This window comes from Canis aureus, chromosome 15 (genome assembly GCF_053574225.1).
Source record: "Canis aureus isolate CA01 chromosome 15, VMU_Caureus_v.1.0, whole genome shotgun sequence".
Classification (NCBI taxonomy): domain Eukaryota; kingdom Metazoa; phylum Chordata; class Mammalia; order Carnivora; family Canidae; genus Canis; species Canis aureus.
The window spans coordinates 26,188,103-26,211,727 of record NC_135625.1 but is presented as its reverse complement, the minus strand read 5'-3'; the positions used below and the strand labels follow the sequence as shown (position 1 = coordinate 26,211,727).

Genomic DNA, 23,625 nt, shown 5'->3' with positions numbered 1-23,625 from the left:
GGGTGTAGAGATTACAGAGAAAGGAAGGAAGGAAAGAAAAGAAGAAAGAAAAAGAGAGACAGGCTGTAGGCAAGCCATTCTATTTTTGTATTTACACAGCAGAATATCTCATTTTTACCAAATTCAAATTCACTTTGCTTTTTTAGAAGTTAAATTTGGATAGATGAAAAAGCCATTTAATTGTATATTCAATTCAGTGTTTAATCTAAGACTAAGTGGAGCTTTTTGTCCCTAGCAATCCGATATTGTGACAGATGCCAACTCATAAAACCAGACCGCTGCCATCATTGTTCCGTCTGTGATAAGTAAGAAAACCTTTTACTTCTAAAATGTGTACATGCTGGTGGTCTTTTTAATTAATAATGTTTCTTTCCTCACTGCTTTCCAGATTATTTCCTTTTCTTCTTAGTTGTGCTTCTGAGACCTTTATTTAGGACATAGAACCGGACAGCCCCTTGCATTAATATGAGTGTGGCTTAGGACCATAATCACCTAATTGTCCCTTTTCCCCCCAGATTCACGCTGATGTGAATGAAGTACACGAGTTTTGGTAACTCAGACTTGGCTAGTTCTGTTTAGTAAAGACTTCTGTGACTCTTTTTTCACCTTTATAAAGTTAGCTCATTTGACTTCACAACAATCAGATATTGTTAGATACTGAATACACCACAAGGACAGTGTTACTTAGCTTAAAGATTGATACTAAAGGGTAAACTTTTATCCAGACTTTCTGTAAATCTATTGACAATTTTGCACTTTTTTTAGCATAAGGTAATTGTATTTAACATATTGGATTGTTTTTAGGAAATGGTTTTTGATTTGTATTTTAAAGATTGTATATTTTGAGAGTTCTATAATTATATATCATAACTAGGATTGGTTATAATGTATTTAAGATGAGGACTTTTATTTATTGAATTTTTAGATAAGTAGGTTTGCAATATTTTACTTGCCACAACTTTCTAAATAACTTTTATATTTCCTTTTTATACTTAATGAGATTAAAATTTTATGAGGTGTTAAATTTTGTGTGTGTGTGTGTTTATTATTCTTTTAGATGTATTTTGAAGATGGATCATCATTGCCCATGGTGAGTATGGCTCTATATTTAAACACCTTTCTGTCCCTTAGAACTTAATAAATTGAATCATTTATCTGTTTAAATCTTTTTATAAGTGAAATCTTGCCTTAGCTGAACCAGGAGGTACTTTGAGATTTAGTTTCTAGTATTTGTCGAATTAGCTCAAAAGAGGTTTTACTCGGGAGAATTTCCATGGAATAACTTTAAAGCCAGTAGGGTTTTTTTGTTTTGTTTTGTTTTGTTTTTAATATTTATTTATTCACGAGAGACACAGAAAGAGACACAGACACAGGCAGAGGGAGAAGCAGGCTCCATGCAGGGAGCCTTACGTGGGACTCGATCCTGGGTCTCCAGGATCACACCCTGGGCTGAAGGCAGCGCTAAACCACTGAGCCACCTGGGCTGCCCTAAAGCCAGTAGGTTAACATCATAAAAGTTAATTTGTCATATTTACTTAGAACAAATGGTTTTGTCTGCACATGCATAAACAGAAAGATTCTGAAACCCTTCCCAGAAACTACACCAAAATGTATTCATAAATTATATACAATACCTCACTGGAAGTTTTGAATAACAAATTAATTCATCTCAAGCTTTGACAATTTATTTTAAATAAAACTTGACATTGAGGAGAATTGCAAATACATAAATACACATGTGTTTAAACAAGGTTTCCACTTGAAATTTATTAACACTTAAAAAATAATTTTAGATCAGGCACTTTAACAGAGGATGATTTGAAAGCTCTAATTAACTAATGAAGATTGATTTTTCTACCTCTCCCTCTGATTTTTCTTCTCAGTGTGCACCTATCGGTGACAACTATACTCAGGGTGCCAGCTAGGTTGGATTTGGACATAGGGCATGATTATTCTACAAAGGCTTGCCTTCTTTCCAGTGACCCTAGAAAACAGTAGACATGCTTTCAAATTTGTGCTAGGTGTAAGTGGAAACATATAGGGAATAATTATCTTAGCAGGAAATAATAGAGGAATGTCGGCTTTACAATATTTTCTCTCTCTAGAGACCTCTTGCTTTTCTCCAGCTAGATTTTCTTCTTTCAGATGTTAAGGCCAGTTAACTCCTATGAGAGTAATGTTCTCAATGAATAGCCTCGCTTGCTATTAATATTCATTTGTAGTCATTCTTTTGCTTTCCTTGTTCTTTCATTCATTCTGTTCTTTCTCAGCAAGTGATTTTTCCCCCAACATCTTATAAGTTTTCTCTCTTTTTAAAAAATACTTTATTTATACGTACATGAGAGACACACAGAGAGGCAGAGATATAGGCAGAGGGGAAACAGGCACCCTGTGGGGAGCCCGATGCAGAACTTGATCCCAGGATCACACTCTGAGCTGAAGCAGACTCTCAACCACTGAGCCACCCACGCATCCCTATAAGTTTTCTTAATCCTCCCTGCATTCCTCTCTTGCTCCTCCCAGTAGCTCATGTGTCCGGGCCTCACCCATAGGTGCACGATCCACCTGTGCCTTCGTTGCATCTGCTGCAGACAGTTGGCATGCCCTTGGCAGTTCCTGCCTCAGGCACTACTGTTTTCTTTTCTTCTCTGCCCAAGAGCGCTCTCTTCTGCCGAGGAGGCTGGGTCAGCTGATCAGCCAAGCAGTCCAGACATGCCAGGGCATTAATGCCTCCAGAGTCCACCCCCAACTGGCAAGTGCCTGGCCAACAAGACATGCTTTATGTGCCTTTCTGTCCTCCTTGTTTCAAATAAACTGTATCCAAGTTCTTGTCTCAGGGTCTGCTCTTGGGGTGGTGGTGGGGGAACGCATACAAAGACACTCTTCTGTTCCAAATAGCTGTGTATTCTCGGTATAATTTAGTAGAGTGGGAAAGAAATCAGGGACATAGAATTGACCTTGATTTTTCTGACTTAACAGTAGTATGAGATTGTGATGATAAGGAATGGAGAAGTGGAAACAACCAGTATTAATCCCAAGCTTTACATCCCCTTGTTGTCCTCACTAAAGCACATAAATAGGAAATAACAATTTACTATGATGGCAATTTTTCTAAACCTGCTATTAATTTGCCATTATAAGAGACTTTTGACATAATTTGACAGTCTTTCAAATTTTGACAGATCCTGTTAAATAAGTGAAGAGGAACAGATATAAGGCTATAGAGGTTTTAAAAATAGGTGCAGATTACATACCCATGTACTCCTTGTTAGCATGCTCACTCTGCATGGCAACATGGAAGTTGGATGAGCTGACTGCAGTGCCTTTCAGCTTCTGTGTCCTTGGTTCTTTGCACTGTGGCATCCCCTGCCACGGCCACCGTCACAGCCAGTGCCTCAGCTCTGGGCACGCCCTTGCTGCCAGCAGTAGCCAGGTGGATTTAGGAAGGGTTTTGTGCCAAGGGCCTTGTGTTCTCTTGGTGCCAGCTGAATGAAGCAGCCATTTTATTTATTTGAAATTTCAAGTTACAATGTTAACTTAAAAAAATTTATAGATAATACGTACTCTCGGTTCTCAATTCAAAAATAAAATAAGTGGGGCCCCTGTGTGGCTCAGTCGGTGAAGGGGCTGACTCTTGATTTTGGCTCAGTTCATGATCTCAGGGTCATGAGATCGATCCCCGCATTGGGCTCCCTGCTAGTCTGCTTAAGAATGCTCTTTCTCTCTCCTTCTGCCCCTCATATTCTCTAAAATAGATAAATCTTAAAAAATAAAAAAATTTTCAAAAATAAAGTGATCTTCCTGGTTCTCTCTCCCCCGCTGCCTCTCCTCTTCACAGGGAACATATCACTAAATGTCATGTGTACTTTTCAGATATAAATGTGTGTGTGTGTGTGTGTGTGCGCGCTACATTTTTTTATACACACACAAAAATATTTTATACATTTTCTAATGCGAGTAGTTCCACTGTGGATTGAGTCTGTGCCTCTTTCCCCTCTTCACTTAATATATCCTGTAAAATTTTTTCTTATCCGTATATAATCTTTTTTATAGCTATTATGTCAATATAACAGTCATTTATTAAAAGATCTTCAGGATGTTCCCAATCTCTAGGGCAACCTTATTTTGCAGGTCTTACATATAATTTTAAAGTTCAGTATCTGTCAACTTTGAGCATTTGAAAAATCAGAAAACCGTGGTCAGTGGCTTCAGCGTATTTGCTGTGGGTAGTTAAGATGGTCAGGGGATCAACCTCACACTTGTGTTTGAACTAAAATAGAAATCCTGTAGTATTTACTTTATTGAGTCTCCCACCGAAGAGTTTTTTTCTTTTAACATAAAATTTTCGTTCATTCATTAATTATATTAATGATATGTTTTGACATGCTTGCCAAAGATAAGGTAACACTAATTAAATTCAGTAATTTTAGCTTTAATTTATTGAGTGCCTATAATGTGTTAGAGATTATATATAGATATAAATGTGAAATCTGTAGTACTTACAACTTAGTGTTGTAAGTACTGTATAATTTTCTAGAAATTATAGAAATTATTTGTTCTTTTATTTATTTACTCATGAGAGACACAGAGAGAGAGGCAGATACATAGGCAGGCTCCCTGTGGAGAGCCCAGTGTGGGACTCAGTCCCAGGACCCCGGGATCATGACCTGAACCAAAGGCAGATGCTCAATGCTGAGCCACCCAGGCATCCCTGCTTTGTCCAATTTTAAAGAGGAGGGGGAAGTAGAGCTCAGAAAAGTTAAAGAGTGGGCTTAAGGTCACATGACAAATTTTTTGGACTCCAAAAGGCCACATTCTTTTCCTTTTTTATTCCCCCTGCCTATATTATGTTCTTTTCTTCATTTAGAATCAGAAAGCAATTGCCCTGATTCTAGGGCCAATAGCTGTTTGCACTGAATTTTAAACAGTATATAAGGGATATTTGCCTTGGGCATGTTTTGTTTCTCCATATAAAATCATTCAGACTCAGGATACATCTCTTTTCTTTTCTTTTCTTTTCTTTTCTTTTTTTTTTTTTTTTAATAGATTTTATTTATTTATTCATGAGAGACACAGAGAGAGGGAGAGGCAGAGACACAGGCAGAGGGAGAAGCAGGCTCCATGCAGGGAGCCCGATGTGGGACTCGATCCCAGGACTCCAGGATCACACCCCCGGCCAAAGGCAGGCACTAAACCACTGAGCCACCCAGGGATTCCCCATCTCTTCCTTTTCAAATTGAGTCTACAAAGCAGTAGGGAGTTAAAACATTTCACTGTGTCTTATGAAGAGATATTTTATTACTGTATTTCCTCAAGAGTAAAGTACTTATCAAAGTCTAAGATACTTGGTTTTTATTTACTGACTTTCTCTTCTGTTTCCTAAGTGGCAGATAAGGCACATTACGCCATGCTTGTATTATTTAATACAAAAGCTGCTTCTTACATTCCCATAGGGAAAGAAACCATCTTTCTTATCCCTTTTTATTTTCCCTTAGTCCACAAGAGAGTCATTGTCTTCACCCCCTCTTCCAAAGTATTATGGCTCCCCAGCTTCTGTCTATGCATTCTCTCCTCACAGGGAAGCCAAGGGAATATCCTATATCCTTTGGAGATAGAATGCAATTAGACTAGGCTTGTTTGGAACTCTGCAGTATTATTCCTTGCCATTACTTCATTCAGATGTCATAGAAGGCAATCTTAGTAATTGGTCTGCACTCACACTAGAACCATAGCTGTTTTTATACAATGTGCACCTACAATTTTTGTCTTCTTTATGAACTTATTTGCCATATACAAAACCCTTATGTTCCAAAGTTACTAAATCCAGTGTTGTTCCCTTTACTTTATGTTTCTTGAGATAGGTGATATCAACACTTTTCTTCCCCCATCCCCAAATTTTCAGTTTACTCATAAGCCAGGAAAACATTTACCTTTTTATTTTTTTTAATTAAATTTTTTTTTTATTGTAGGAACACTTACATGACACCTACTCTTAACAAATTTTTAAGTGCACAGTACGCTATTGTTAACCATAGGCACAGTGTAGTACAGCAGACTTCTAGAGCTTATTGGTCTTGCACAGTTGAGTAAACATTTTTCACGTGTACGTTGTTTCACTGTGAAAATCATTTTTTAAAATGATTTTATTTATTCACGAGAGACACAGAGGCAGAGACATAGGAAGGGGGAGGAGAAGCAGGCTCCATGCGGGGAGTCTGATGTGGGACATGATTGCAGGATCATGCCCTGAGCTGAAGGCAGATGCTCAATAACTGAGCCACCCAGGTGCCCCTCGCTTTAAAAGTATTAAAAGAAAAATGTCTCTGTTTGTTAGCAAAGTCAGTAGAGAATGAGATCAGCTTGGGAACATTAGAGTAAGATAGATATTTGAGGAGAGGAAACAATCTGTGTATATTCTATGCGATAGGTTTATTTAGACCAAGTAACAAAATGACCTTGATCAGTGAAGATACTGGCCATTTCCACTTAGGTGTTGTATCGTGTTTACATGATCATCCTGCAATTCCCTTGTCTTCGTCAAAAGGAAAATTAAAAAAACTTTTGATGGAAAAGTGTGACTATAAAGTATTAGTTGTATTTGTATTTATACTTAATTGACATAATAGTTTGAATTCTCCTCCTCTCTCCAAAATACTCAAACTGAGAATTACCAATCTCCATGTTTAGAATCAAAGGTTATAGAGCCAGCTCCCCTGGAACGTTTATCTGACAGATAGGGAAAATGAAATTCCTGTAGACTTGGTCAAAACCACATAATTATTGAGTGTCAGATGTACTTTCTGACCCTGGCTGTCTGACTCTCAATCCTATTTCTTTTCTTAAACCTCCTCTGGATAATCTGGTTGTTTCACTGGTATGCTGATGGCATGTGAGTAGTTCGCAGATATTTCATCTAATTTGGGAATACCTGAAAGATTTAAGTTAATCATAGTTAGAAATCAAATCCAAAGAGAAAGAGTTTAGTAGATACCTCTTATCTGCCTGACTTCATTGGGTTTCTCACTGGCTCTTTGTTTTTAGGGATGTGCTTATTTACAAAATTGGACATGAAACATAGTTACATGGTTCATGATTGATTAAAGCAATACCACATATCAAATTTAAAAGTATAAATAGAAATTCCTTTTTAGTGAAATGGACTTCTTCAATATTTGTATGTGTAAAGAAATCTTATGAGTCATGTCATACTTAAAGAAATGCCGATAAATTTTAAATGATAGGAAACCAAATTCTGTGTTAAAGGTGTGCATATGTAGACCTAGTTTAAAAGTGTACCACTCACTGAAAATGTTGTTTTTGTTTTGTTAACAGGGTGAACAATTGTGTTGGATTTTCAAATTACAAATTTTTCCTCCTTTTCTTGGCTTATTCTCTGCTGTACTGCCTTTTTATTGCTGCTACAGATTTACAGTATTTTATCAAATTTTGGACAGTAAGTCAATACCTTGGTGATTTTTTCTGGTACACAAAATATATAATTGATTTTCAGTAATTGAGTTATTTCAGACACTAATTTTATAGACTAGGGTCTGCAAAATTTATATGCAATCAATATATATATATAGTCAATCCTCATTGTTCATTTATATATAGTCAATCCTCATTGTTCACAGATTTATTAATATATAGTCAATCTTTTATATATAGTCAGTCCTCATTGTTCACAGATTCTGTATTTGTGAATTCTCTTGCTTGCTAAAATTTATTTATAATCCCCAACTCAGTGCTCACAGAGCTTTTGTGGTCATTTGCAGACATGCACAGCGTGGGAAAAATTTGACTCACCCCATGTGCACATTCCCAGTTGAGATCAAACAAGGCAGCACACTGCCTTCTTTTTTCTTCTTGTTCTCCTACTGTAAACAAGTATGCTTTTCAGTCTGTTTAGTGTCACCTATTTTTTGCATTTTTGTACTTTTTGTTGGTGATTTTGCTATTTAAAATGGTCTTCATGCATGATGCTGAAGTGCTTCTCGTGTTTCTAAGCAAAAGAAGACTAATATACCTTATGGTGAAAATACATGTGTTGGAGAAGCTTCCTACAGATGTGAGTTACACTGCTGTTGGCTATAAGTAATGAATCAACTATATATATTAAATGTCAGTATGGTGTTTTTAAGCAGAAACACACATAAAACAAGGTTGTATTGATCAGTTGATGAGAATATTGTGACCAAAAGCTCCTAAGAACCTAACCCTGTAAATTTCATGTGGTAGTGGTTCCATATTTACACAGTCAGTGTTCATGACACCTTTATAGAACATAACAATTGCGAATAATGAGAATTGACTTTATTAGGAGTGTTTTTTTCAGTATTTAAAAATTGAAGTATTTTCTTTATGTGTATAAAGACTATTTTTTAAAACTATTATGTCTTTATAATATCCTGAGTTTTTATTAGGTATTGCTTGATTAGGCTTTAAGTAGTTCATTTGTTTTTCTGTGCTATGTATTTTAAATGTATGCAAAACAAAATTATAGTATTATAAATATCCAAGTATTATAAATATCCATAGATACTCCTTGTTGACCCCAAACAATAGTAAAAAAACCAGTTATCCCAGGCCAGGATTGCTTTATTTTCATTAAATTATCCTTTATGATGGTAAGACTCTCTAAATTCCTAGATAATTTAGGTCAGATTTGAGCCACACTGAATAGTAAAGATTTATTGAATGCCTCTGTGTGCCAGTTTCATTGCCAACCACTAGGAATATACAGGACAGGCTCCTAGCATTCAAGAATACTTTTATGTCTAGCATGAAGAATGATCCCTAATCAGTGTCTGAAAGAATATTACCTCATTGCTTCTCAATCCTCTGGATGGTTTTAGTTCCAAACCATAAATATATATGTAAAGGAATGACCAGTTTTCACTGTGAGGATTCTGCTGTCAAAAGCTAGGAGTGAGACCTGGTGAACCTGTGTCAATATAGGATATCGGAATAGTATAACCTACTCTCAGAAGGGGATACCTCCTAGCAGCTCTGATGCTTCACCAAGTGTTCATAGACCAAGCCCACTATTCTAGACTGGGTTCAGGTCTCCTTGGACAGTACGTATAGTAAGAGACAAGCTAATTTTGCTTTGAGAGGGCCTGTTTTATTACCTGGATATTGTAAAGGTTTGTTTCAGACTGGTGTTATGCACTAGTGTCGATCTTTTCTGTGATGCTGTTATTTAAAATAGCTTAAAGCATTATTGTGGATGTGTTGTTGTATGTGTTTTTGTAGTTGATGCTGTTGTTTTGTAGTAATGTAAAACATCAATAAGTATAGTATTTGTGCCAATTAACCTTCATTTACAGGCATTATAATAAAACTAACCATTTGAAAGCTGTAGTATGTTAACAGAACATTTTCAGGAAGTAAATTAAAAACTATATTTTGTAGTTCTTTTTATCTTGCTTCCTAGTGTTACAGTTTACCCATATACTATCATTTTTCTATGATTCAGTTATGAAAAACAAAATATCCCAAATTTTAATACTTTTAAAATCTGTATTCATTAATAGTAAACATTTTTTATCTTATGACATTATTTTTTCCTCAAAGTTTTAACGTAAAGCCATGTATCTTTCTCCATATCTACATTTTTAAAAAGTAGAGCAAAAAAAAAAAAATCTTACTACAAAAGTAGGGGAATACTTATCCCTTTGACAAAACATTTTATTTTCTTCCTTTCTTTATAGAATGGCCTACCCGATACTCAAGCCAAGTTCCATATTATGTTTTTATTCTTTGCTGCAGCTATGTTTTCTGTCAGCTTGTCTTCTCTGTTTGGCTATCATTGTTGGCTAGTCAGCAAAAATAAATCTACATTAGGTGAGTATTCAATTATTGTAGTTAATAGAACTTTAAAGACATAAATAGATACTCATCGAAAGTTGCCATATGATTAAATGCCAACCCATTCTGATGTGGTAAAAATCATTTTTATTTCACACACAGTTTTGTGGGTTGGCGACTGAGACACCTACAAATGCACTCGTGCTGTATATTTATTGACTGTCCATTGTGTGTAAAGCATTGTGTATATATGGTGGTGAACAAGGGCTAAGTAGTCTAGTAAGGGGCACAGAAAATCAATAACCAAACATAAAAGTAATTGCAAAATGCAAAGTGCTATATAGGAAACAAATAGGATGCTGAAGTGTGAATCAGGCCCCAAGAACTGTGGATGAGAACCTACTTAGGTAGAATGGACAGGACAGAGCTCACCAAAACAATGAGTATTTAACTTAAGAAGTCAGTCATGGTAAAAACCATTAACATCTCAGGCAGAGAAAACAGTATGTTCAAAAGCCCTACAGAGCTGCGTGCACTAAAACAGTGCTTAATGGGAAATGTATATACCTAGCTATAAATTATTTCATTAAGAAAGAAGAAATAGGTCAAATCAATTACCTTATATCTTAAGGAAGTACAAAAATAATAGCAAAGTAAACTCAAAGCTAGCAAATGGTAAAAAGAAGAGAACAGAAATAGAGAATTTAAAAAATAGAAGTTGATGAGGTGCCTGGATGACTCAGTGGGTTAAGTGTCTAACACTTGGCTTCAGTTCAGGTGATGATCTCAAGGGTCGTGGGATGGAGCCCCATGTTGGACTCCACTCAGTGGAGAGTCTGCTTGGGACTCTGTCAACCTCTCTCTCTGTCCCTTTCCCCACCCTCAAAAATAGATAAATAAATCTTTAAAAATAAATAAGTTAAAAAATTAAAAATAGAAGTTCAATGAAATCAACAATTCATTCTTTGAAAATACTAACAAATTTTGAAAGTCATTAGCTAGAAAGAAAAAATAGAGAAGACTCAAATAATGAAAATCAATAATGAAAGTAGTAAATTCATTACTACTGAATTTACAGAAATAAAAAGAATTATAAGTGAATGCCTGGAACAACAAAAACTTAGGCGACATAGATGAAATGGACAGATTCCTAGAAACACACAAACTACTAATCTAAGGAATATAAAATCTGAACAGACCAGGGTGCCTGCGTGGCTCAGTCAGTTAAATGACTCTTGATTTTGTCTGAGGTCATGATCTCAGAGTCCTGGTATTGAACCTGGAGTCAGGCACCCTGCTTAGTGGGAAGCTTGCTTGTCTCCTTCTCACTCTGCCGCTCCCCCTGCTCTCTCTCTTACATAAATAAATAAATCTTTAAAAACAAACAAAACAATCACCACAACTGAACAGACCTGTAACAAGGGAGGAGGTTGAATCAGTAATCGAAAACCTCCCAATGAAGAAAAAAAAAAAAAATTAGCATAAAATTTTCTCAAACTCTGCCAGAACTTAGAAGAGAGGATAACACTTTGTAACTCATTCTATGAGGCCACCATTGCTCTAATGCCAAAGCCAAATAAAGACATCTAAGACAACTGTAGGCCAGTATCCCCTATGAGTATATACAAAAATCCTCAATAAAATACTAGTAAACCAAATCTAGCAGCTTAATAAAAAGGTTATACCATGACCAATTAGGATTTATCCCAGGAATGCAAGAGTGTTTCAATATACAAAAATCAGTCAAGGGTAATACACCACATTTATAGAATGAAAGGAAAAAAACCCCACATGATCAACTCAACTGATGTAGAGAAAGTATTTGACAAAATCCAACACCCTTTCAAGATAAAAACACTTAACAAACTAGGAACACAAGGGAATTTCCTCAACACAAGGAGCTTCCTTAAGCCTTAAACGATAAAGGGCATTTATGAGATCTCTATAAATAGTATCATATTCAATAGTGAAAAACAAAAATCTTTACCCTAGGACCAGCAACAAAACAAGGACTGCCACTTTCACTAGTGCTGTTTAACACTGCACTAGAAAATCTAGCCTGAAAAATTAGTCAAAAAAAGTAAATAAAGTCATTCAGATTGGAAAGGAAGAAGTAAAACTATCTCTCTTTGCAGATGACATGGTCTTCTATATAAATAACCTTAAAGAATCAACAATAAAAACTATTAGAGCTAATGAACAAAATCAACAAGTTGCATGACATAAGATCAATATGCAAAAAAAATCAGTTGTATTTCTGTACACTAGCAATGAACCATCCAAAAGGAAATTAAAGAAACAATTCCATTTACAAATGCATCTAACATGGTAAAATGCCTTGGAATAAATTCAACCAAGGAGGTGCAACAATAGTACACTGAAAGCTACAAAGCTTGGCTGAAAGAAATTAAAGATCTAGGCAATGGTAAGACTTCCCATGTTCATATATTGGAAGACAATATGTTAAGATGGCAGTATGACCCAAAGTGATGTACAGATTTAATGTGATATCAATTACGATTTCAATAGCGTTTCTTCCAGAAATGGCAAAATTGATCCTCAGATTCATGTGAAATTGCAAGATACCCCAAATAGCCAAAACAGGACCCAGCAAAAAATAAAAGTTCTTCCTGATTTCAAAACTTACTACAGAGCTACAATGATCAAAACAGTGTGGTAGTGGCACAAAGATAGAGATATAGACCAATGAAATAGAATGGTAGAATGAGGAATCCAGAAATAAAGCCATATTCCTTTGGCCAGGTGATTTTCCACAATAGTACGAAGACCATTCGTGGAGAACTTAATAGTGTCTTTAACAACTGGTGCTAAAACTATAAAACTCTTAAAAGAAAACATAGAGGTAAAACTTAAGGAGCTTAATATGGCAAAGAATTCTTAGATATAATATCAAAAGCATTAGTAACAAAAGAAAAAATAGATTAATTGGACTCTACCAAAATTGTAAAAATGTGTGCATCAAAGGACATTGTCAAAAAAGCAGAAAGAATAATATTTACAACTCATTTATCTGATAAGGACTTAGTATTTAAATTATAAAAAGAAATCATACAACAACCAAAAAAGATGAACAGCTCAATTCAAAAATTGGCAAAGAATTTGAATAGACATTTAATTATTTATTTTAAAGATATATTTTTTGAAAGAGAGTAGGAGACTGACAGAGGGAGAGGGAGAGAGAATCTCAAGCAGACTCCCTGCTTGAGTGCAAAGCCCAACCTAGGGCTGGATCTCACGACCCTGAGATCATGGCCTGAGCTGAAACCAAGAGTCAGGCACTCAGCTGACTGAGCCACCCAGGTGCCAATGAACAAACATTTAAATAGCCATTTCTCTAATGAAAATATATAGATGGCCAAAAACCACATAAAAAACATTGCTAATCATTAGGATGGTGTAAATCAAAACCATAGATACCAATGCACACCCAAATCAACAAACTAGAAAGCAGGCGTAGCTGAGGATGTGAAGAAATCAGAACCTTCATACTTTTCTGGTACAAATATAAAATGGTGGATCCACTTATGTGAAAAACAGTTGCAGCTTCCCAAAAAGCTAAACATGAAATTATATGACCCAGCAATTGCATTCCTTGATATATACCCCAAATGAAAGCAGAGAATTTAAAAGATACTTTTATGTCAGTGTTCATAGCAGCACTCTTCACAATAGCCCGAAGATGGAAAGAATCCAAACGTCCATGACAGATGAATATTTTCTAGACAATCGAATATTACTCAGCCATAAGAAGAAATGAGATACTACCACATGCATGAACATCAAAAATATGCTAAGTAAATAAGAAGCTGATCTCAAAAGATTAATATTACATTTCATTTATGTGAACTATCCAGATTAGGTAAATCCTTAGAAAAAAAAAAAAGCATATTGGTGGTTTTCAGAGGATGAGAAGAAGGAGGCCTAGGGAAAGACTCCTTGATAGATTTGGAGTTTCTTTTGGGATGATGAAAATATTTTGGAATCTGGTCATTAATTACACAGCATTGTGAATATACTGAATGCCACTGATTTGTTCACTTTAAAATGGTTAATTTTATATTCTGTGAACTTCACTCTAGTTAAAAAAAAGAAAAAGCTAAAATGTTTGTGAAACTATCTACATGGCTAGAGCATTGAAAGCTAAAGAACAAAAAATATATTATGAGGTTTGAGAAGTAAGTAGGGACTAAGCTGAGGGACTTATCTTCTAGGCTAAGATTAGGAGTTTGGAATGCAATGAGGACTTATAAATCCTTATGGTCTCTCAAAGAACACTTTGAGCTGAGAGACACCATGATTAGAGTAGTGAAGATTTAATTATAGTATATAGTCAGCACATGTTAATTTTTAATTTTCAGATGAAATCTTACTACAGCAAATATTGTTCAAAAAATAATCCCATATTTTTTCTATTTTACTTTCAAATAATGTGGTAGTCAGCTCAATATTGTTCAGATATTGTTCAAATATTATATTGATATAATAATTTCTAAACAAATTATCTTATTTCAAATTATATGTTAGATAATTAAATTATAATTTATAATAAATTATAATTCAGCAGAAAATAAATTATTTCTAGAAGTTTAGGAACTTCTAGATTTAACTTATACCACTGAAAGAACTTCCTCTAGGCAATATAGTCCTAAAATTATAAAAATATTTTATTAAAAGCTATATATAACCCAGGGTGACAAATGCTAAAGGTCTTCCAAATTGCCACATTTTTCATAGTACCATGATTCTGTTAGTATTTTCTTTTTTTAAATGATGGACAAAAAATCATTATACTTCTGTTTGTTCAGAAGTAAACAAACTTCTGTTTGGTCATGTTCCAAAAATAAAAGTTCAGATTTTGCCTATCAGCATTATTTAAGAAGAATTTGTATCGTAATAGAAGGGACATTCATTACCTTGCTCAGGTTCCACTGCTGTCATTTATTTGCTGTATGATTTTGGACACGTCCCATGGCCTCTCTGAAGCCCAGCTTCATTAGGCAGAGTATGTACAACCAGGCACAGTGTTTGCATTTGCACTGGATTCTGCTTCAGATAAGCCAGCTTTAAAGTAAATTTTTGACCAGCTAGAAGTTTAAATCAAATTGGAAAATGGAATTTATTGACTGGAAAAAAGGGAATTTGTAGAGTGTATGTAAAGTACAGTCTCATTGGTTAAAAAAACTGTATAGGTTTGTGTAGATCTATATCCATCCATCTATCCATCCACACATCTATTTAATAAAGATCCAGAAGATGTAAAGTTTTAGTTTATTTGCTCAGTTGTGTTTTCTAATGTTTTGCAATGCACATGTGCTGCTATAAGAGCAGGGTCTTTAAATATTAAAATACATGTAATCATATCTTATGATTATTTTAAAACAGAGTAGACAATCCGTGTTGCAGAGCTATTGATAGGGACATAAGTACTCACAGGAAGCTAGCCATCAATTTTTAGAGTTCTCTCATTCAGAGCAATAATTTATAACTACGGGGATTACTAGATATGTTCTAAACTCACAGAGTTGCTCTACCGTGTTTTGTAGAGGCATTTAGAAGTCCCGTATTTCGACATGGAACAGATAAGAATGGATTCAGCTTGGGTTTCAGTAAAAACATGCGACAAGTTTTTGGTGATGAAAAGAAGTACTGGTTGCTACCCATTTTTTCAAGGTACTTTGTTGTGAAAATATTCAAGTTTTAAACTAATGAAAGTAATCCACCAGAAGAACTATCCTCCTGCATGCAAGTTCCTGTTTTTTTTAAGAATTGTTTTATGATTCACTGTTATATCAATGTGGTAGTCAGTTAACTCATCTCCTTAAACGTTCTGTATGGAAGCCAATGTCTGATACACATGTTTTGTCCATAATATAACTGTGTTCTGTTCGCAAACATCAAAGCTTCACTTATGTTGTCTTGTTTACTGCTCAATTATAAGTTTTCATTTTAATTATAGTCTAGGTGATGGCTGCTCCTTTCCAACTTGCCTTGTTAATCAGGATCCTGAACAAGCATCTACTTCTGCAGGATTGAATTCAACATCGAAAAAGTAATCCCATATTTTTTTCTATTTTACTTTCAAAAAATGTATTTTATCTTCCTGTGACCTTTGATTCTATATTTCTTTGAAAAAAATGGAAGAACGTAATTCACTATAATGGTTCCCACTTGGAATGAGGGGGAAAGGAAAGTATGATTAGAGAGGGGCCCAGAGCAAGCTTCAATTATACTTGTAAAACTTGTTACTCTAGGTAGTGGGTAAACAGATATTGATTCTCTGTACATTTTGGTTGACTGATTTTTAAAATGTAATGCATAAAAGAGAATATTCAGTCCACATTAGCTCCCCCAGTGATCAGGTGAGTGGACAATAAACTTGACCTCTGACCCTCCAGGTCCTTTCTGAGGTAACTATAATATTATAAAAAGATCAGAAGAACTTACCTGGATTAGGTTTTTGGAGATCAAATGGAATCCCCCACACCCACTCAATAGTGTGCCATGTTCTTAATGTTTGATAAAAACCTGTAAACATCATCTGAACCATTTTTTTGGGGAAAGAGAAGGGAAGGAGTCTTGGAAATTTAGTGTTTGGAGACTTTTGCCCTTGCTCTAAGTTTTTTGGTTCCAGTCTATCAAGAATTTGAGGAAGACCTTGAAATTTAATTCTGACTTTGCTACCAACAAGCAAAAAGGCAAAACTACTCAAACTTTTTAAAATGTTATTTATGAATTTGTGAGTTTGAAACACTAATTTTTGCATATTTAAGACAGATTTATTTGAATATGGCCATACCTCTAATTATTAAATGAAAGCTGATAGCAAGAGCATAACCATATCATTCTTAGTTGAATGTTAGAGATTTTTCTTAGTTGCTGGAATGCCATGCTCATAACACCTGACCCTACATGACTCCCATCTAGTGTGGATGTCCTACTGATCACAGTATTTTCTCTGGTGGAGCCTGTCATGACCCTAGAATTCTTCTTGAGTTAGTGATCCTGGTAGCCTTTCCAAAACATTTTAAATTGTTAAGAGATGAAACCTGTTTACCACCCCATCCCTAGAGTGACCTTTGTACAGACCAGACTCAACCAGTTAATGAGGAGGCCATTCCAATGTGTTTTACAGGGATATTCAAAGGCATCAGTCTTACTGGGGTATACCCTCTGAGTTTTGGCTTGAACATTGAAGGATTAAGAGGTTTTTTTTTATATCTTGATGCAGAAAAATCTCATTTTAATAGATTACTTAGAATATTTCCAGGCTTTTATAAATTTTAGTAGTAGTTTTCAATAATCTTTTTTTTTTTTTTTTTTTTTTGGCCTCTTAAGGGGCTTCTGTAGTTCAAGAAGATTTGGGTTTCTGAAATAGTATCTCTCTTTTTGCTAAATAGGCTTTGGGGGAAATCCTAGTTCTGGCACTATTGCCCAGCTAGGTGATCTTGTAACCACTATGGGCTTCTCTTCCCTTTCCTTTAAATTTTGAGATTGTATTTTGACAGCTAACATATCTTTTGCATAATTATATAATTTCCCCTGATTAGCCCATATAGAATTGTTATGGCAAGTGATAGTCTCTCCTCTGTATTTTAGAGTTTTATATCTGACTATCTACTCAACATTCCCACCACTTAAATGCCTAAAAGTCCTCTCCCTCTGAACAGATGCAGAGCAGAATTCTTAATTCCCAGACATTGACATTCTCACCTTCAGCTTAAATCTCCTACATTCTTCCATATGTCCCAATTAGTGATGCTCAGACTCCCAGATGCTCAGGCCAGAACTGTGCAGTCATTCTAGCTTCCTCTTTCAATGACCTTGTATTTACTTCATTTGCAAATTTTATCACATATACATTCAAAATATTCCACTAATCCAAGTCTTACCACCTTCAGACTACTTTCTGGTCCAAGCTGTCACTTCTCACCTAGATTATTTCCATACCGTCCTTACTGATCTTTCTGATTCCATTTTTGCCCTACTCCAGTCTGTTCTCGATTAAGAATCAGATTGTGTCACTCTTGTGCCCAAAACCCTCTGTTGGCTTCCCATCTTAACCAGCATAAAAGTGAATGCATGTCCTGACCTTGTCCTGTCTAATCTACTCCCAGTACCTCTCTGACTTGATCCCTTACCACTTTCCCTTCTCTCACAATCCCTAGACACACAGATCTTGCTGGTCCTCAAGTATACCAAGCATGTCCCTTACTTAGCACATTTGTACTTGCCAATTCCTCTTCCTAACCATTTTTCTTTCTCTTTCTGAATGCTCTTTCAGCTTCTCTTCATTCACTTCTAGCTCAGGTGTAATTTCACAATAGAGGCCATCTTTGAAAACCCTTTGTAAAATAGCAACCTGCTCTTCCACTTCCCCTTACTGCTCTTTATCTATTGTCATAGCTCTTACTGTCACCTGACTTCTTATATCTATGCTTACTTATTATTATTCCTCCCTAATTACAATGAAATTTCCATGTGATCAGAAACTATTCATTGATGTAATTGGCACTCAATGAATGCTGTTGAATGAATGGATCCTTCCTTGTCATTTGTTAGAGTCTTATAAGCAGCAATGAATCTGCAAGGAGTCTCTAAACCTCAACCTAGTTACTATGCTATACCTGGTATATGGTCCCTTTCTTGAAGAATAATAATTAGAGGAAAAGAGAGTTAAGAGTTATGGGGTTTTTTTTCATAGAAATAAAATATATCCTTTTTATTTTTTAGACTTACCTCCAAAATTTCAATAAGGGGATGTTAAAACTACACAAAATTGAATTATTCTCAAATTTTAGATATAAGGTAATTATCAAGGAGCAAAAGCATATCCTTTAAAAAATATAGTCAACTCGCATATGTGAAATTATTCTTGGAAGAATTTTAAGTATTTTTTTCTTTTGAACATTATAGTAATTACGGTTTCAGGGTGTTCTAAAAGTATACTTATAGTTTCTCTGCCAATAACTTTTTCTATCTAAGTGAAATGCTATTTTAATTTATATTTTTTCATGCTATATATTGACATATGTTGATATATAGCATGTCTACTTAAATTTTTAAACTTAAATTTTTCTTTTAAGACTCTATTCCTCAGGTTAAACATCACATTTGTAAGACCTGATGATATCAGATGCTTTCAACGTTTCTGCAAGATAGTGCTCAAATTTGTTGTTTCAGTTTTATAGAGGAAGACAGAGAATTCTTTGTTCAAGACAAGTTAGGCCACTTTAGAAACACTAGACCAATTTTTCTCAAACTTGTCTTTCTACCATCACCTTCATATATTTTTTTCCATATCACCATACCACTTACCAAACTAATATTTTTATTTGATATACTTAAATTGGTACTGAAGCTTATTTTTAAATCATACATTATATCACTAATATATAGTGAAATGAAATGAAAAATGAAATGAAAACTAGTATAATTTACCATAAATAGAATATGACTTTAAAAAATAAAATTGTTAATAAAGTCCTATTAAATTCTAACTAGATTCCCTCACCTGCTAAAGTTAGGGGCGGAAGCCTGTTCTCTGTCTTAAAAATGGAGACTTGCCAAGGTTAAAGATTGTCATCTTACTGTATTTAGAAGAATGAAAAGAGAATGGAAGGAAGAATGGTTTTCTCGTTGTGAGTCAATGTGATTAAATGCCTTATTCCCCCTTCACCCAATTCTCTTGGGAAGTGGTTTGAATTCTGTACCTTGAGAAACCCTTAGCTTAATACTATTAAGAGTTAACATATGATTATGGTGTTGATTATTATTACTCAGTCCTGAAAACCATCAGTTTCCTGCAAAGCCATTGAGAGAGTCCCAGAGCCATCTTCTCACTGATTCTCAGTCTTGGACAGAAAGCAGCACAAACCCGGGAAAAGGCAAAGCTGGTAAGGGTGTGCTTACATGGCTATTTTAATAGATTTTATTTATAAAAGGTGAAAGTAGTGCACAAATTTCATCATATTCTTATAGATTCTTCCTAGCTTCGGAGTTGAACTCCCATTTTAAATTTAGAATTATTTTCAGGAACTTCTGTTTGTAAAATACTTTGATTAAGGTCTGTAAGCTGAAAAGATCATGTTGTGAAAGATCTGCATTGCTTTTATTCCAGTATAAGAAACAAATAGTTACTACTGCCTAACAAATAAAATGATATACTCAAAATCTAAATATGTAATGGCAAATATAATCAACTCAGACAAAAGAGTGAAAAATATCTAGTAAAAGGGATCTTAAACCATATGGTTCTTTTAAGATTCTATCCAATTTCAAAATGTCAAAGTAAAGTTACTGCATACTTATCATAACTTTAGCTGTTATTTCTTTGGATCCCACTTACATTTCCCTTGTTATTATTGATTTTAACCTTTGACTACTTCAGTCAAAATAGTTTATTGGCAAAGAAAAAGCAAGGCTTTGAAGTCAGACCTGATTTTAAATCCCAGTTTGGACACCTGATTAGTGTGTGATATTTGTAGCAACCTAACCTCTTTTAGATGTAGCTTTCTTTCTTTAAAATGCTATTTATTGGGATCCCTGGGTGGCGCAGTGGTTTAGCGCCTGCCTTTGGCCCAGGGCGCGATCCTGGAGACCTGGGATCGAATCCCACGTCGGGCTCCCGGTGCATGGAGCCTGCTTCTCCCTCTGCCTATGTCTCTGCCTCTCTCTCTCTCTCTCTGTGTGTGTGTGTGTGTGTGTGACTATCATAAATAAATAAAAATTAAAAAAAAATAAATAAAATGCTATTTATTTCTCAGGTTGGTGAAGATTAATCAAAACGTATGATCATACATACAAGTGTATAAATATATGTGTGGTGTCCCTATAAATAACCATGATTAAGGCACTATTAGCCAGAAAATCGCTCCTTCATTTCTAGTCCTTTCTTCAAACTCTCCTAGCCTCCCTGACTTTGGCTCCCTGCACTTTATTTATTTTTTAAAAAAATATTTATTAAAAATAAATAAAAATAAATAAAAAATTAAAAAAATATTTACTTATTTGAGAGAGAGAGAGAGAGAGAGAACATAAAGAGAGAAGGAGAGAGAAAGAGAGCATGAGTGGGGGCAAGGGGAAGGGCAGAAAGAGAGGGAGAACCAGACTCCTTGTTGAGCAGGGAGCCCGATGCAAAGCTCGATCCCGGGACCCTGAGATCATGACCTGAGCTGAAGGCATATACTCAACTGACTGAGCCACCCAGATACCCTGGCTCCCTCCATTTTAAAGTGATTGTTGTTTTCTTTGAAATTTCTTTGGGATTTAGTGAAAATGAAAACTAGGCATTCCTAAGTAAAAATTCTAAGGTCACTATTTAATCTACAATCAATCATATCCTCCTAAAATATAGGCTTTCTTTAAAGAGACTTATTCTTAAGTAATATATATGCCTATATATAGGCATGAATATCCCTATTATGTGAATATCCATAATTTGGTCTGTCTTTTCACCTTCAAACCTGCCGTTACATTTTCCAGTCTATGGGAAGAACTAGACCTTGCCGCAACAAAGTTGATGTCACCTATTAGCCCTTTGACTCCATCAGTTTCCTTAGAGGCAAAGAAATGATCTATAGTTGGAGAATAATTTTCAGGTGGTGGAAAGACAAAGAACTCTGTTTCTTTCAGAAGGAATTCATGTTGCCTTGTATAGTTCTGCACTAACATAGAAGTGATTTCTTGGCTTCCATGTGCTATTAATCATTTGGCATGTTAGATTAATTTTCTGTTACTTGGATGGATGAATTGAAAACTTATTTAAAGTATAAAGGGTGCTTAAAAGTTGGAAGGAAAATGTGAGAAGGATGAGCTGAGAAAGGGCTCAAAGATTAGTTTCACCAGACTGAGGGAGGTAAATGTAGAATTAGAAGGAATACCCTAAGATGATGTGAGAATTGCCAGGTCTAATGTGTCTTTCATGGTTTTGTTCACTCCTCCCACTTCCTGAGGTATATATCTCTTTTTATTCATCTTTTTAGAGATGGAGGTGAGAGGAGAGGCAGAGGGAGAGGGAGAGAGAATCCTAAGCAGGCTCCATGCCTAGTGCAGAGCCCCCTTGAGGCTTGATCCCACGACCCTGAGATCCATGACCTGGGTCAAAATCAAGAGTTCAATGCTTAACTGACTGAGCCACCCAGGCACCCCCTGAATATCTCTTTTTAAAGAGCCTTTTGAGGGGCACCTCTGTGGCTCAGTGGTTGAGCATTTGCTTTTGGCTCAGGGTGTGATCCTGGGGTCCTGGGATTGAGTCCTGCATTGGGCTCCCTGCGAGAAGCTTGCTTCTCCCTCTGCCTCTGTCTCTGCCTCTCTCTGTGTGTCTCTCTCATGAATAAATAAATAAAATCTTTAAAAAAAGAAAAGAGCCTTTTGTGACACTGGTGGGAGTCAACACTGTATCGTGTGTGTGTGTGTGTGTGTGTTTCCATATGACTACCTTACAAATCTGTACTACTTGCAGGGCACCTTTGGAAGCATATTGGGGGGATTCATAGATGGATAAACAAGTCCTGCCTATTTATTCAAAAGCAACCCCCTGCAAACAAAATGTTAATTTATATTCTTTCTTGAAGGTATGAGCAATCCTGCATTAACCATGGAGAATGAGACTTAACTCTTCAAACAAAATAAATTCATACTTTATGGAAGTAAGATGTTTTTCCTTTATTGTGACGTTTTATATTTTTAATAGCCTTTCTGTTCTCTTAGGGCAAATAGTTTCCATAGACATTATTATTTATTTTTGAGTAATTGAAATTTTAAGATGTTGTAGTTCACCCTTAGGATCCTATTCATTATGCTGGAGACCTCTGAATGTGGACCTAGCTTTGGTTTTAGCTATATGTAAGATTAACTTGACACAAAATAGAAATGAGTTGATGTACAAAATTAATTTTTATAGGAATGCACTAAATGGCAAGGATTGTTCCTAAACTATTGAACTTACATGGTAATTATCTTGTCATATGATAGAATCTTGTAATTTTTTATTTTTAGTTTTTCTATCCTTCAGATATACAGTGGTTATAACCTTGACCATCTATCAGTAGAATCTCACTGGGTCTCAGTACAAGATAATTATATCTTGTTAGTGCAAACCTCCATCATTTTTGGTTACTGTAGGACCCCCTAGTGTGTGTTATCCTTAAAACAAGTGTTCCAAATAATGTTCTTTAAACCATAATTTTTTTTAAACCTGTTGCTCCAAATCAGTATCTTTAAAAGATTATTTATTTATAAGCCTGCAGTCAATACAGTAAAAAGCCCTTTTGAAACAAAGCCATAGACATCTAAAGAAAACCAACAACTATATATACTGTTAAAATAAACAGTGTAGAGTTGAACAGTAAAGCTATCAAGACAAATTTTTATTTACAAAACTGTAGTCCAGAATCCTAAACTCTAAAGAAAACAAGAGAGTGGAATCTGAAACAAAATCATTTGTGTCAAGGTACTTCATGGATATCTGCGTTTTTATTTTGTTTGTTTTTTGTTTCTTTTAACCCATTTTAATCCTCAAATCTGTGTTATTTTTTTTCTTAAATCTGTTTCTTTGTTTTGTTTTCATGAATAGCTATGTAAATAACAGCAAAGTACCGATCTGGCAGTTTGCCAGTTGACTAATGTTTTGGTTTTGGATGACTGTATATAAGGTGTAGTGGATCAGATTATTCATAACTATGGTTAGGGTAGTGAAAATTTAATCTTAATTTGGTTAAATAGCAAAGAGACAATATTAAATTTCCAGAAGTAATTCTTAAAATGTCACTATTAAAATATTTTACAGAAATAGTT

The 23,625-nt window shown here is 35.2% G+C and overlaps 1 protein-coding gene across 10 annotated transcripts in view; it reads left to right on the top strand.

The window, feature by feature from the left end:
* Nucleotides 1-23,625, top strand: part of ZDHHC2 (zDHHC palmitoyltransferase 2) — a 70,017-nt gene that overhangs the window by 37,697 nt on the left and 8,695 nt on the right. For 9 of the 10 annotated variants that reach the window (XR_013352753.1, XR_013352752.1, XR_013352755.1 and 6 more), the window contains 8 exons: nt 236-305; nt 1,058-1,090; nt 7,333-7,453; nt 9,714-9,846; nt 15,375-15,501; nt 15,788-15,880; nt 19,612-19,724; nt 22,404-22,478. Coding sequence is in view for 1 of the 10 variants with exons in the window: in XM_077848933.1 (XP_077705059.1) it covers nt 236-305; nt 1,058-1,090; nt 7,333-7,453; nt 9,714-9,846; nt 15,375-15,501; nt 15,788-15,880; nt 19,612-19,724; nt 22,404-22,444 (731 nt within the window). In the remaining 9 variants the exon portion in view is untranslated. Of the gene's footprint in view, nt 1-235; nt 306-1,057; nt 1,091-7,332; nt 7,454-9,713; nt 9,847-15,374; nt 15,502-15,787; nt 15,881-18,561; nt 18,637-19,611; nt 19,725-22,403; nt 22,483-23,625 lie in introns of those variants that run through there. The other variant, XR_013352754.1, reaches the window with a different exon arrangement.